Source organism: Dendrobium catenatum, unplaced genomic scaffold (assembly GCF_001605985.2).
Source record: "Dendrobium catenatum unplaced genomic scaffold, ASM160598v2 original_scaffold_113288, whole genome shotgun sequence".
Taxonomy (NCBI): domain Eukaryota; kingdom Viridiplantae; phylum Streptophyta; class Magnoliopsida; order Asparagales; family Orchidaceae; genus Dendrobium; species Dendrobium catenatum.
Window position 1 is genome coordinate 1 of NW_021431723.1, and position 15,733 is coordinate 15,733.

At 34.0% G+C, this 15,733-nt stretch overlaps 1 protein-coding gene across 1 annotated transcript; it reads left to right on the forward strand.

The window, feature by feature from the left end:
• Positions 1–899: 899 nt before the first annotated feature.
• On the forward strand, positions 900–14,573 carry LOC110103505 (E3 ubiquitin-protein ligase SINAT3). Its single transcript, XM_020832250.2, has 3 exons — positions 900–1,255; positions 12,764–13,147; positions 13,971–14,573. Exons 1-3 carry the CDS (start codon positions 1,046–1,048, stop codon positions 14,289–14,291), a joined length of 915 nt encoding a protein of 304 aa, XP_020687909.1. The 5' UTR covers positions 900–1,045; the 3' UTR covers positions 14,292–14,573.
• Positions 14,574–15,733: the final 1,160 nt, after the last annotated feature.

Consider the following 15,733-nt stretch of genomic DNA (forward strand, 5'->3'; position numbering starts at 1 on the left):
CCACTATAAATCTTGTGTCGTTTATTTTTACTGCTTTGTATTTTCTGCATTTTTCTGTTTAAAAAGTTGTAGTTGAAAAACTTTTTATAAATATTCATTAAAGTTTATTTTCAGTTCAACTCATCTAAAACAGGGACAATTTTTTAAATACCAATTCACCTCCCCTCTTGGTAGTCTTGAGACATTAACTTAGGTTTAACAACCTATTCACTAGACTCAACACGCTTTACCTGCGCTTTACTTGCACTTTACCTGCGCTTTACTTGCGCTTTACCTGCGCTTAATTTAAAATATTAATTTATTAATATCTGGACCTATCTCTGCGTCCGGTCACCTGACCCAATAATTTGCCCTTACCCAGAGAGTATCCTACCAAAGCCATATTCCATTTCGAAGAAGCTTCAACCACATCCTCATGCGCAAACAGGATTATGTACTCAAGAGTTGGAATAGCAGAGACAGCAAACATGCTAGGGTTAGGGTTGTCAGCGAGAACCATGGTCCAAGGAAGGGGGTTATGAGAAGAAACTGGCTGTGAGACAGGATGCATGTTACGCGAGGAGATGCTGACAGAGTGGAGCGGTGGAAAAACGGAGTTGGAGAGGGAGGGATCCATGGATCCCTCCATCTACGCGAAGGCAAAGCACGGGAGAGCGGCGACAGAGAGCGAAAAAACCCTAGCGGAGCCTCGACTTTTCAAAAAGACAAAGATTTGGATCACCATTCATATAGGCCATTCTTTCAAATCCAGCCACGTCGTCGGTTTCATAGTTTAACCAGCGATTCGTCTAACTTTTTAGCGGACCGATTTTCAGAATTAGTTCGACCGATTAGACGGCCGGTTCCTAATTCAACCGGGTGAACCTTTCCTTTTCGTTTTTCTTCTGCTTATTCCTTCCTCGCTTCTCCTCATTTTCAACTCTCTCTCTCTCTCTCTCTCTCTGCATTCCTTTCTACCTTGTGGTTTCTCTCTGAATCGGAGGTCAAGGGGAAATCAAGGCGGAGGAGGAGGGGATAAAGGAGCCTGCTTTGCCTTTTTACCGGGATGGACATTGATAGCCTGGAATGCATTCCATCGTGCGATGGATTGGACGTAGAAGGGACTTCCCATCTCCACATCCCCTTCCCCAAAGCACATGGAACAGCTGTGGCCAACGGCACCATGCCACAGTCAGGAATTTCTCCTGCAACTAGCATCCGAGAGCTGCTCGAGTGCCCGATCTGCACCAATTTTATGTACCCTCCCATCCATCAGGTCGGTTTTTCTAATTTACATAAACTTGGTCATCATTGCTGATAAGATAAAATGTAAAACCCATCATTAGGCTTTCCTTATAACTCCCGCTTATGGGCTTCCAATGAGTCGAAGCCCCATTCATCTCTATTAATTTAGGTCTTCTAATAAATTTAAGCCCCAATCCATCTTAAAATTGGGTCATCTGCAATGCTAACAAGCCCACCATTCAAAAAATTCTGTCAATCAATTTAATCCGTCAAAATCGACCACTTCTGAGGAATTGTTTGTGTCCCCAAACGATTTATGTTTGTTTTTAGAAGTGCGGGATGAACTCACTCATGATATTCTCTAAATGCTTTTTTTTTTTCTCATTTTTGGGAAAAGGGAGATGATCTGATTCTTTTTAAGCGAGTTTTCTCTTGACTATAACTTTTCTTAAATAAAAATTTTATTGCTTTTTTATGGATTTGTGGGATTTCTTCTTCTGTTTATTTTGACTGCTTTGTGATAACGGTGTCGAGAAATACAGAGAAAACTCAATAACTGTGGTTCTAATTTTTCTGTTTGAAAACCATGGACCTTTTGAGACTGTTTTGTTGAAGGCAGGATTTTAGTAAATTTGAATTTGACAAATCTTATTCAAGTAGGGTTTAATAGATTTAGTAAATCGTGATTGTGGGATTATTTGGTTATCCAATACTTAAGTCAAATCCAATTTCTTGATTATTTGGTTGAATATTTAATTTATTTAATAAAATCTTTTTCTGTAAATTCTATAAATCTTAGTTTTACTAGGATTAGCTTAACTTGGATTTTAGCTAAGATTGATCAAAATTTGCTAAATCCAGGATTTAATTTAGGCGGAATTTAAAAAAATTTATGCTGTTTGTTAATAGTTAGATTAAGTCCCCTATAAATCCTACTTAAAAGAGGCAAACAAACAACCCCTTTATTTTTTTTGCCATGTTGTATTAAGTCAATATTCATGGATAGAACAGAATAACGGAAGTGGAAAAAAAGATGAATTTGCATTGAAAGAGGCACTCTTGGGGAAGGAAATTAGATGAAGTGGTAGATGGAAGAGGAATAGAGATACGAAGAAGAGATGGAGACTAGAGTTAAGGGAAATCAAAGTTGAAGTATAGACACATAATCTCCTTACATAAAGAGGTGCCTCAACTTATTACATTTAAATCCATTAAACTGAAAAATTACAATAATTCTTGAAGTAATTTAAACTTAAAATAAGTTCACATATTGCTGAAATAAATTCTAATATATTAATTATGCTTCATTAATTCCTCTGTGGTTGAGAAACACTTCCACCAAAGAGTTTATTGTTGTCAACCAGGGTAGAGGTAGCAAAACCGATTTATGCACATCTTTTAAGTTGTCTTATGGGATAGTTAAGATATACACAAACAAATTGACAACTATTAATCAAGAACTATCTTTGATTTGTAATGCATGATATGATTTTTTGGCAAAATATCAATGGTGGAAGTGAATTTTAGGACACTGAAATGAGGGAGGGGTGTATTGGTTGTGCAACTCACACTTCAAAATTTCTTTGAAGTTCTTCCAATCCAATCCCATATAATGAGCATGTAGAATAACATTAAACAATTTCCAAATATAAATATCAAATCAAATTAATCAAATGACCAACTACAACTAAACCAAAGTGCATGCTTGTGTTTATGTAGAACATATGCTACCAAACTTGTGTACTTTGCAAAGAGCTCGATACCTAAACCAAGAGAAATATTTTGTTGATGTACTCACTTAGCGAGTTAATGATTTAATTAGCTTAGAACTATGATTTCAATGATGATTATATTAACCAATCTAAGACTTCTAGCCTTGCAATAATAAGAAAGATGATGACTAGTCTCCATTAGAGATTAGACTTAACGATCAGGGATAACTTATGTAGGCCTCCACAAATAAACCTTCATCATGTCAATCTTTCTCCTTGAAAGTCATTTCCCAATGTTTGTGGAGTTACACACTTAAGAAATCATTCTCTTAGATAGAAAACACACAAGAATTGCACTTAAAGTGTAAGGGAATCTCTAAATTTTCTTTCAACAAGAACTAGATCCATATGTAACATAAGAGGGGGTGTATTAGTGATGACAATGACACCCAAAATTTATAGACAAAGGGTGGTTCACCATGCTTGGAAATGATAGAGAAATAAAAGCTTTTGGATTTTGAGGAATCATTGTAGGTTTTCAAGAATTTATGTGTGTTTCTTTGAGAAAAACTTAATGTAGAGGGGAATTCAAGAAGTTTCCATTAAGAAAAAAGAGTGGAGAGAGTGATGGAGATGTTCAAGCCATATGGGAGAGAGAAAAGGTGGCGGATGATGAGTTGTCAAGGTCAAATAGTGATATGAATGTCAACTAGGGTGGTGAAAATCAAACAATAGTCGAAGGAGGATAAAAAATAGCTAAAAAGGGTAAATAAATTTGGTTTGTCTTGAGTTCCACCATCACTATGTACATAAGGCCCAAATGACTCAAAACACTAGTACAAGAATGATGATGCTCCAACAAATACTTCATACGACTCAATAGGACTCAATAACCCATAACACATAAGTGGTAAAAATGATATATATATATATATATATACATCGACTGATCTTCTAGGTTTACTAGAACTATACTCAATGGCCATAACTATAAACTCTTTGTTGATGATTTTGAAGAGACCTACATCAACACTACCCTAGCTCTGAAGAATTCATCTAGCAAATGAAGATGAGTATTTCTACAACAATTCTAGAATTGCCTAGTGTAAATCTCGACTCAACCATGAATTCTCTAGAGGCTAGAGTCATTACTAGAAATAAAGAATCTCCAAACTAATTCATCTAAAGTGGGATGAAACTGATGATCCAATTTCTGATCAGTTCAATGGGATTGCATATTACAAGTTAGTGGTGCAATAGTGGTGGTTTTAATGGAATTGATGCAGCAATATGAATCTATAAGTCAAAATTGTTTACAAAGGGAACAACAGTATATAAGGCTTGCCCATTATATATTGTTAAGTCCATTATTTTGAAAAATGAGGAAATTCCAATGTCCAAAGGGAGTTATACTTCATAATCATTTCATCAGATTTTCTCTCAATTTATAAGAACAGGATTAATGGTTAATTTTTTGAATGTTTGTGTGAAATCTCCCTAACCTAACGAAATATTGTGCCATTGAAAAAAATATGTTGCTTATGTGAACCAACTTTAGTTTTATGTTTTTCTTAATTTGAGTATGTTTCCTTTGAGGCTCTATGTAAATGCAAATACAAATTTATTAGTCCCATATGCAATTGAAGTTCAATGAAATCGATGAGTTTCGTTGCTTCATATTAGTTGTGACTTGATAAGGGCTCTTGCCGATTGACTTATTGACGAAGCTGTTACAAACAAACTCGATAGCGAGGGGGACTAAATCCCAATCGAAAGAAAGGATGGTGATGAAGCATCAAACTATGTTACCTAAACTTCTATTAGCTTCCTTAGTTTGACTACCCATTTGTAGGTGACAAGTCATGGAGAATAATAGTTTGGTTCCAAGCTTCTTCCAGAGGTTCTATCATAAGTAATTTATTAATCGTACATGCTTATTTGAGACAATAGGTTTGGGCAAACCATGATGGCACATAAATTTCTTAATGAAAAGAGAAACAACATGTAACGAGTTAAGAGTTTTGTAATATAGAATAAATAGTGACATTTTGGAGAATCAATCAATGATTGTCAAGATGGAGTCAAATTTTTTAATTGTGCAGGAGAATTTGAGAATGAAATCCATACTCAGATATTTTCACGGCCTATGAGAAATGGGAAGGGGAGTGGATAGGCTAGTTGTATTTTTGCCTTTCTTTGCCAGTTGATAAGTGTGACATTGGGCAACAATTCTGCAAAATTGTTCTTGAGGCTAGGACAAAATAACCTATTCTTAGTGCAATTATCTTCTCATGATAGTAGTGATCAAATACTTCACGTGAGTGCAACTCCTCAATAAGAAAATATTTGAGAGAGGAATTAGGGATGCAAAAGTAGGTTCCTCAAAATCAAAAGTCATCTTGCATTTGTTATTTGGACTAAGGTTAGGGGACTTAGTCAATGATTCGTAGATTTAACAAAAGTCTTCGTAATTTGGGTAATGGCTTTTAACTTTGTCGAATTTGATGACTTAAACATCCATTGACGACACCATTGTACACATTCAACTTAAGGCGTAAACAACTACTCAACACGAAATTTATGCTTAAGAAATAATGTGAATTTTGGCATGATGGGCACTAAATTTCTTTTGAGCATTTAGATACTTGAGAGTTTTGTGGTCAGGGTAAAGTGCAAAATCTTAGGAAAGTAGAAAGTGATGCCAACATCAAAGAGCTTGTACAATGGAGTAGAAAGCGACACCAACATATATTGAGTAAAACTTATAATGACCCTCTTGCTTGAGGACACTTCTAATGCCAATGCCAGAGACATCATATAATACTTCAAATGCCAACACTTGTTTGATTTTTTGAGGAGGCTTCATAAGCTACCTTTGTTTATTCGAATTCACCATTCTTCAGACAATGGGTGATTTTTTTTTTTTTGAGAAAAATGCAACCAAGTGCATTTAAAGTTTTATTAAAAAGATAAAAAACAAGAAACCAAGAATTAACCATAGATTTCTCCTTTAACAAGGAAATAAAAGGAGGAGGAACCTTATTCAAAACTAAATCATCCTAAATAAACGAACTAACAATAGCATTGTTAGCACAAAGATCCACTAACTTATTGTATTTCCTATCTATACAATTAAATATAACATTTTTGAGATCTTTGAATATAATTCCCAATTCATTATTTTTGCAATATAACCCATCTTGGAGATCCTTGATGACATTTGCATTATCACTTTCAAATTTCAATGATGATACCCTTGTAATTTAACATCCAATCTTTGTACATGATAGATTGGATAGCTAACATTTCAAGCCTTGATACATCCCAATGAACACAAGTATATCCAAAAGCCAAAAGAAATCTATCTTTAAAGTCTCGAAAAACACCATCTTCCCATCTTTATAAGATTTGAGTAAAGAAGCGTCGACATTTACCTTTATCCAATCGGGTGGAGGGGGATGCCAATGATCATCCTACAGCTTATAAAGCTGATTGGCAGCCCATTTACCCAAGTAAAGAGCAGTTTTAGATGCTGAAATTGTAGCCATGTTGAGTGACTCCGTAGCAATGAATAAGGATCCAACCTCTTTGCCCTCATGAATAAGCTTGTTCCTAGCTTTCCATGAGAAGTAAATGGTATTACAGAACAGGTTTACCACCCAATAATTTTGATTTGAAATCCAATTTAAACATTCTGTCAACGAGTTAAAAGTTAGGATTCCAAATCCCCACTGGTTTAGATGCTGGAATACCTCATACAATTTTTTGCATTTTGCAACTACATGTTCAATATCCTCAATCATGTTGCAATCTCTAGGACATTCATATTGCATTTGCAATCTTCTGTAGCATAAAACTTCATTCGTAGGGATTGCTTTGTTAAACATTCTCTACCAAAATCCTTCAACCTGTAGATAGAGTTTAGCCTTCTTTAACCAGCTCCAAAAAGAACTCGATGTGAATTCTGAAGTGATGCTTCATATGCCATGGAAAAGATTGATTTTCCAGAATTTCTGGATATAAGTTCCAAATAGTCTTTTGACAATTCAGAAGATATGTTAATTTGAGTAATCAAACTAACGAGATCATAACCAAAAAAAATTATTTAGTTCATCAATATTCCAGCATCCACTTGATATAAATCTATCCACCGTTATATTTTTTAATCCTTGTGGAAGCAAATAAGTCGGCCAACTGTTAAGATTGTTATCCAATATACAAATATCTTTGAGAGCATTTATCGATTCATCATCGGCAATGTTCCATCTTATTATGGGTTTTAAGAAATCTCCTCCATTATGAATGATTTTCCAAGCAGTTGAACCCATCCTCTTTGAAAAACTATCTCCATATAAGAACCAGTATTTAGGAAATAACAATTTATGCAATAAAGATTCTTCCATTTGTCTATATCTCCATGCTAGTTTTACTCTTAAAGGGCCTACTTTATCATGACAAGAGTGAAGGCCCCTTCCACCCCATTTTAAAGGCAAGCACATAACATTCCAATTAACATAATGCATACCATGATTACCATTCATCTTGTTCCAAATGAAGCTTCTACACAATTTCTCCATCTCATCAAGAATGCCTTTTGGAATCAAAGAGTGAGTACTATGGAAAACTGTATAGGAAAGCAATACCGTTTTGACCAAATTTATTTTCCCAACCAAAGAAATAAATTTGCTTCCCCAAATATTAATCATTTTTAGAGCCTTTTCAATAATGAATTGAATCTTGACCAACTAGCTTCCTTAAAGATATCTTAGTCCCAAGATAATGAAATTCTTTGACACCTTTGATTCCCATAATGCGAGTTATTTTCTTCTTCTTTCTTCTATTAACCGCCTTTCCAAAAAGAACACATGATTTGTTTGCATTAACTTTTTGTCCAGTCCAACCACAAAAATCTTCTATTATGCCTTTGATATTTTTAACCTCCTTCAAATTTGCTTCTAAAAAAGTTATGATATCATTCGCAATTCCGCATATAACAAATGAGAGATCCTGGGTCCATTAGGACTAATGCTTACACCATAATTATCACCTCTTTGTTTAAATGCATTTGTCAAAAGTTGAGCACAAAGAATAAACATAAAAGGTGATAAGAGACAACCTTGATGAAATCCACATCTAGCCTCGATCCATCTTAATGAGCTTCCATTAATTAGTAAAGAAAATTTTAGATTTTTAACACATTCCAAAATCAGGAAGAAATGGAAGAAGGAAACCCGAAGTACATCAAAGCTTTTTCCAATGTTGGCCATCCCATGGAGTCATATGCTTGCTCCAAATCTAATTTGAAAGAAACCATCCTTTAGAGGATTTTGAATGTCTGAATTTGTGGAAGATTTCATGAGCTACCATGACGTGATCCGACATAGATCTACCTTTTAGGAATGCTGCTTGTTCAACAAAAATCACTTTATGAATGATGGAGGATAATCTATTTAGAACGACCTTAGCAGCCTCCTTATAAATTGCATCACACAAACTGATTGGTCTGAAGTTGGAAGGATATATTGGATTAGAAACTTTAGGAATCAAAACAACTAAAGCTTCTTTCCACTTTGAATTCATTTTTCCTGTTTGAAAAAACAAAATAAGAGCCTTCCACAGATCATCCTTGATGATGTCCCAATAGCCTTTAAGAAATGAATATGTGACTCCATGGCTTCCAGTTGTTATATAGTTTCCGGAATTTTTAATAACCATCTCAACTTCTTCAATAGAGAACTCTTTAGTTAGATATTTGGAATCCTCTTCATCCAAACAAAACCAAGGTTCCGGCCATCCTTCCAACTTACACTTCCTGTATTTCCATTTTTTTTGAAAAAACTGAAATAAACTGTCTTCAATTTGGTGCTGGTCTTCTACCTCTAATCCATCTTCATTTTTGATTTTACTTATAATGTTGGCATTCCTCCTTGCACTAGCATATGCATGAAAGAATCTGGTATTGCAGTCTCCTTCAGTAGCCCGTTTCACTTTGACACATTGCCTCCACCAAGTGTTGAGCCGAGCTAGATTTGAAGTGAAATCTCCCACCTTTTGAGTATCCAACTGTCATCACCCGAAAGACCTTCTTTGCTTTCTTTTTCTTGTAACTCTAGGATTTCTTTGTTTAAACAGTCTTTTCTTTGAACAAGAGAATTGTGTTTATCTTTACTCCAGTAGTACAAAGCCTTCAATGTTCTCTGCATTTTACAATTCAGAATTTGGCCATAATTTCCCTCTATTTTTCTGCTCCAAACTTTTTTAACCACCGCAAAAGATGCTGGATTTGATATCCAGACGTCTTCGCATTTAATAGTTTTTTTAAAAACTGCATTGTATTCCAAAATATTTAAGATCACTGGACAATGATCCGAGGCGATTCTAGCCAAATGCCTTACCACCAACCCATGAGGAGAGCTTAAATCCATTGAATTCAAATAGCATCTATCCAATCTTTCAAGAATTCTATCAGCTCCAGATTTATTATTGCACCATGTGTATTTGGGTCTAATACAACACACCTCGTGAAGGTCATCATTTACAAGAAAATATTCCATTTCTTTGGCACCTAAGGAATAAATGAATCTTTTCCCACCCCTTTTATCTTCCTTATTGAGAAGACAATTGAAATCACCTCCAATTACCAATGCCTTATCCTTTGAAGGATAAAACTGTAGTTTTTCCCATAGAATTCTCCTCTTATACACATCTTTGCTTCCATAGACAATGGGTGATTGGGACCATAGTAATACTGAATTTATTGATCAACTTCCTGTAAAAGATAGCTAAGCCATAAAAAACTATGTACCTCATAGATTATGATCGAGATAGGTCTTTCCTAAATGTTCATAATTTTATCAGGACAAGCTGAGCACCTCGAGATTATCAAAAACACCGTCTCAAGAAATGATAAATCCTAAGAAAATCATTGAAGAAGTCGTGATGAGCACTTCCTTGGATTAATATATAGATTTTTTCAGTGAAGTGTTGCAAATATATGACACAAGTGACGTGTTATTGTCCCTAGTCAGACTAAAAATTATCATGCCATCAAAATAGACAACTATGAGCTTTCTAAGAAAAGGGCGGAATATGTGAGTCAGCATTCACATAAGTATATTGAGGATGTTGGATTAGAAGGGCATCACCAACTACTGTTAAATGCCTTACTTTATTTTAGAGGTTGTTTTTCATTCATCGTTTGCACACATAATAATCTAATGATATCAACTTATTAGATATATCATTTAAAAAGAAATTGCTCTTTCCATCATGTCGAGGATGCTATCAAATTCAAACATCGTAATTTATACTTGATGATTATCTTAATTGATGACTCAACTATATTCCAAGCATCCTTATTAGGGGTCAAAAGTGATGGAGCAACACACATAGATATGCTCGTTCGAATAAATCTCATAGCTAGCAATCTCATAGCTAGCACTTATCTCTCATGTTTAACATGCTTGATCAAACGTATCCAACAATGGGGCAAATTTGAGAAGGCGGATCTAGGCATAAGGTCAATGGTGTGCTAGATGTTATCCAATTTCTAAAGGATTATGTGGATTCTTGATCTCTATTAGTTCCTGTGGTTGTGGATCAATATATTGTTTCACAAACTTAACCTATGCAGTGTTTCATGCATGCTTTTATAGTTATTTCTCAAATGTATGGTGAGATGACGGAAAATATAATAGAATATTGTTGAGGAAGGCAATCGTAATGCTCATGTTGATATTGGTATGATGTAAATCTAGTAGATCAATAGTCAACATATTCAGTATATTGATCATTGAACTGTATTGAATATGAAGATTGCATGTCTCTATTATAAAATACATGCGTAGGAGATTGATCAACATAGTGCCTCCCATGATCTTTTATAATATGAAGAATGTGAAGAATGATCATGTCATCATGATAAATGCTATAAAGAGAATTGTATAATTCTGCAACTTTATTATATAGTACTTCAAGCAAAATTTGGTCTCCTCTTCTACGGGATGATTTGAGGAGGTCTAAGAAGTTGCGGATAAGGGGATGTCTAAAGTGTGTTATAGAATAGAGGGTGGTGCCAAATGGTACAAGAATAAATCGGATCGGGTGGCATTTCTTTGTAGGAAGATTAGGCAAATTGTGCAATGGGATTAATCGGCTTTGATATCTAACTGATGCCAAGTGAAAGGGAGAAGAAAAAGAGATAAGTGGGTACAGAAAGATGGCTCTGATAGGAAAATAAAAGACAAGAAATAGTGGGAATAACATGAGAAGTGCTAGCGGCTATGGTTAAAGGAAGCTAAAGTTCATTCAGCTTTCTAATCTCCTTATATAGGTAGGAACCATGACTCTTACATCAAGTTTGTGTTAACTGAAAATTATAATAATTCCTAAAAATATTATAAGCCTGTTGCATTATTCACCCACGTTGAATTGCTTAATTGGTTTCAGTATGTGGAATGAGTGCTAAGTTTTTCATTCTCTGATTTCAAGTTTTATATAGACTATCATCGTGCCCTGTACTATTTTGTGGATATAACCATGCAATCCTTTTTATTAAGGAAGAAACTGTTGGGAAATGTTTGTGTAAGGCTTCTTTCTTGACCCAACTTACTGTTGAAAAGCAAAAAAAATATCATTATGTTTATTATATCAAATGTAGACAAACTACTCAATAAATGCCTCGTGTACTCTTTTATTTTTGTGCGTTTCATCTTGTTGATGAAATCCATTTATAATGATTTCTATTTCATTGTTACTTTTCCATCTTCTTATAGTTTTGACAATGGCTATATATATGAACATTGTGGGTAGACATTACCATCATTAGCGTTATTACAACTATTGGGACCCGGTTTTTAGAATCTTCACTCATTCCTGTTAAGTACCACGTGTAACTCCATATTCTGCATCTTTTGTATGACTTTTATACATCATTCTACTTATTTTTTCCTTCTTTATTAATTCACATTAATTCTTTGCAGCACCTTCTACCTTCCCTTGTACATGTGCAAACCACTTTTTTTTTTTATTAATTTATCTTCAATAGATATTGCTCATAATATTATTTTAATGTAAGCTTAAGCTCAATCCTTTTTAGTTTTATTGCATATTAAACTTGAATGATCTACCTGATTTATCTGCTAAAAATCTTCTTTGATTTTTCAACTCTTGAATCCATCTAGTATAGTATTCTAATTATAGTTTATGAACTTTGTGATATGTAGGTAACTGTTTTTTTGTTTATTTTGAAATTTTAAGGCTATCATGCTCCTGGGGAATTAATTTTTTTCGAGGAAAACTCATAAAATTTTGTATAATTTAGAAATTGAGTGGAATTTCAGGTTTTATCATCATAGCCATATTATGAAAGGAACTAATTTGATCTGACATAAACCCAAAGAGATATTATGAGGATTTCATTACATAATAATGTTATAACAATGATTAGCATACAAAGACAATAATATGCTAAAACTTGATTAAGATCCATAATTGTAACTATGTCTTGTAATTAGGGCAAATTTACTATAATAAAATTAAGCTTTGTTATCTTAAACTTCATTCTCGATTGTACTAATTGTAAGTTGGCCAAACAAACATTCATGACCAGGTGAAAATATCTTCGGTAGTTTCTTTAAGATTATAATTTATCCCTCTATTTTCCGGCTTTTTATATTATTTTTATTTTGCAAATGTTATGATTTGAAGCCAAGTAAACCATCCAATCTGACCAGTCATGGCAAGATTGAGCTTTTGAGAGCACATGCTCCTGGTTCTCCGTCTTGATTTCACCGATTCTTACAATCTTATGTTTTGAAATTTTGCAGTGTCGTAACGGTCACACTCTTTGTTCAAATTGCAAAACAGTGCACGACTGGTGTCCCACCTGCAGACTGGAACTTGGAGACATTCGGTGCTTAGCATTGGAAAAGGTAGCTGAGTCGCTTGAGCTTCCATGCAAGTATTCTACATTGGGTTGTCCCGAAGTTTTTCGATACAACACCAAACACAAGCACGAATCTCAATGCCTTTTCAGACCATACAATTGCCCATATGCTGGTTCCGAATGCTTTGTAAATGGGGCTATACCTTTCTTGGTTTCCCATTTACGAGATGATCACAAAGTGGATATGCATACTGGGTGCACATTCAACCACCGATATGTGAAATCTAAACCACATGAAGTTGAGAATGCCACCTGGATGCTAACTGTAAGTATGACCACTTATAGGGGCTGCTATGTATCACTTCATGTTCTTATATAGCTCTAACAAGCAGTCAGTTCCATTTTTTGTCATTATTTATTTATTTTGCTTTATTGATAGTCTAGAAGGAGGCCAGGAAAAACTTTTTTTTTTTCAAAATTAGGCAATCAAAACCAATTATTTTACATTTTGTTATATAAATTTATAATTTTATTGAAGAACTGAAGATTTTTTAGATGGAAATAAGCTATTGCTTGGCTGTATACAAACGAAAACTAAAGAAACTCACAAGATGTTGGAACTAGATTGACATGGGTTAAGCCATAGGACAAACCATAATCAACCATCTATAATTTGTCTTCTTTTGAGCATTATTGTTTTGCTTAACTATTTCTTTTTTGGTTGCTTGGCAGACGAGTTTTAACTTAGATTTAACTAAGATTTCATTCGAGACAGCTTTCTTATTACATTCTAAAATAACTTTTTAGCATAAAAATTTTTTGTATAAAAAATTTGTGTGCCAAAAAATTGTTTTAGAAATCAATAAGAAAACTGTTTCAAATGAAGCCTAAGTCTTGCCTAATAATTTTTTGAGTTGCAAATCTTACTTCCTTCTTAAATTTGATTTTCTCCTGTTTTAGGTTAAAGCCCGAATTTAGTTGATCTCTAGGAGAAGTAGGATTTAAGAGATGGTTGCAGTCGCCCCGAACAGACCCTTAATCTGTTGCTCTATGATTGCCCTTCCTGCCAGTATTATATTTGTGTGGTAATTACAACATGATGGTGTTCACATCTACTGCATTTTACAATATTATCTCCAATTTTGCAGGTATTTCATTGCTTTGGACAGTATTTCTGCCTGCATTTTGAGGCATTCCAGATAGGTACGGCGCCCGTGTATATGGCCTTCCTGCGCTTTATGGGCGATGAGAATGATGCGAGAAAGTTCAGTTACAGCCTTGAGGTTGGGGGAACTGGCAGGAAGCTTATATGGGAGGGCTATCCTAGAAGTATTCGTGATAGCCATTCCAAGGTTCGAGACAGCCTTGATGGGCTCATAATTCACAGGAGTATGGCTCTCTTCTTTTCCGGAGGCGACAGGAAGGAGCTGAAGCTCAGAGTCACAGGCCGGATATGGAAGGAACAGTAGAATTCTGAAATATGGACCTTTCATTCTTTGGAACTGAAACAGTTGGCTTTTGCTGAAAATTCTTTCTTGTAAGTGGCAACTCCTTGCATGCTTGTCGTTTAATTATCATGGATTTACATATCTAATATCGTCATATTTATATTAGCTCTATAATACTTTAAATTGTAAAACACATCAAAAGCATATGTATTATAAAAATGAATAAATAATAAAGATGAATGTAAGCCATATTTTTGATGTGTTTTAAATATTAATGTGTTATATAAAAATTTAATTATTAGATATGCAAATATATATGAATTAAGTGGCATGTATGTTAAATCAACCACCCCCATATTGGTTTATTAGTCATCGTTTTGCGCTTAGATGACACTGTGCGATTGTATTTTATAATTTCTGTATGGAAATGTATGATATGAAGCTTCCTGCAAAATGAATAACAAATGACCAAGTATTTATTCTTTCATACAATTAATTTGTCTTTATTTTTATTTTTTTTTTGGTTGGGTCTTTGAATATTAATGTCACTTGACCGTTGTTTGTTGCACGCACGTTTGGGAGTTCTGTGCCTCTTAGTTAAGAAAATATTATCTAACCACCTTTAACTGGTTTTCTATGTTGAATTCTGTTTTATAATTGGTCTTATGATTACTTTCAGATTGATCTTATGTTATGTCTTTCAAGATGAGATTATATATATATATATATATACCCTTTTCATTATATAAACTGTAAATGCCTTGAGATGTGTGCTTGAGAAATAATGAAATAATTTTCTCTTCTAAAAACAAAAGAAGTTGCATTTTAAATAGAACTTACTCAAAATTTTAAGCTTTTGTTACATGAGAAAATGGGATGGTTTGGTCGATGCTAAGATGTGTTGAATTTTTTTTTTTAAAATAATATGAATAAAACATCTCATCTCATGCATTCTACTGAATAAAATCATTTATTACAATTATTTTATTTACTAATACAATTTCTCTTATCTTCCTATCCATCTGTCTGCCTCATCATCTATAAATGTTTATCTTTATGCACGGCTATTTACATGAACAGTGAAATAAATTGGAAAGGAGAATAATGCATTATATATATATATCATGTAGATTTTCAAATTTTGAAAAATTTATATTAGAATATTTCCACTTTTTTTATTTTTTAAATATCAAAAAATATGTTATGATTTTTCAACAAATTTATGTTGGCTATTGATAACTTAACCCAAATCTCTACTTTTATCATATAGGGTTTGGGATTTGGCAATAATAATGTTAATGTTATATGGCATTTCCTAGGAGCGATACGTTGTATGATTTGAATAAAATGAAAGTGTGTAAGGGTTGCTGCATCGGTGCTTAAGTATAATATTAAGTTATAAAGGGTTCTCATATCATTGATAAATGAGGGCAAATAAGCTAGTCTATGAAATTAAAATTATG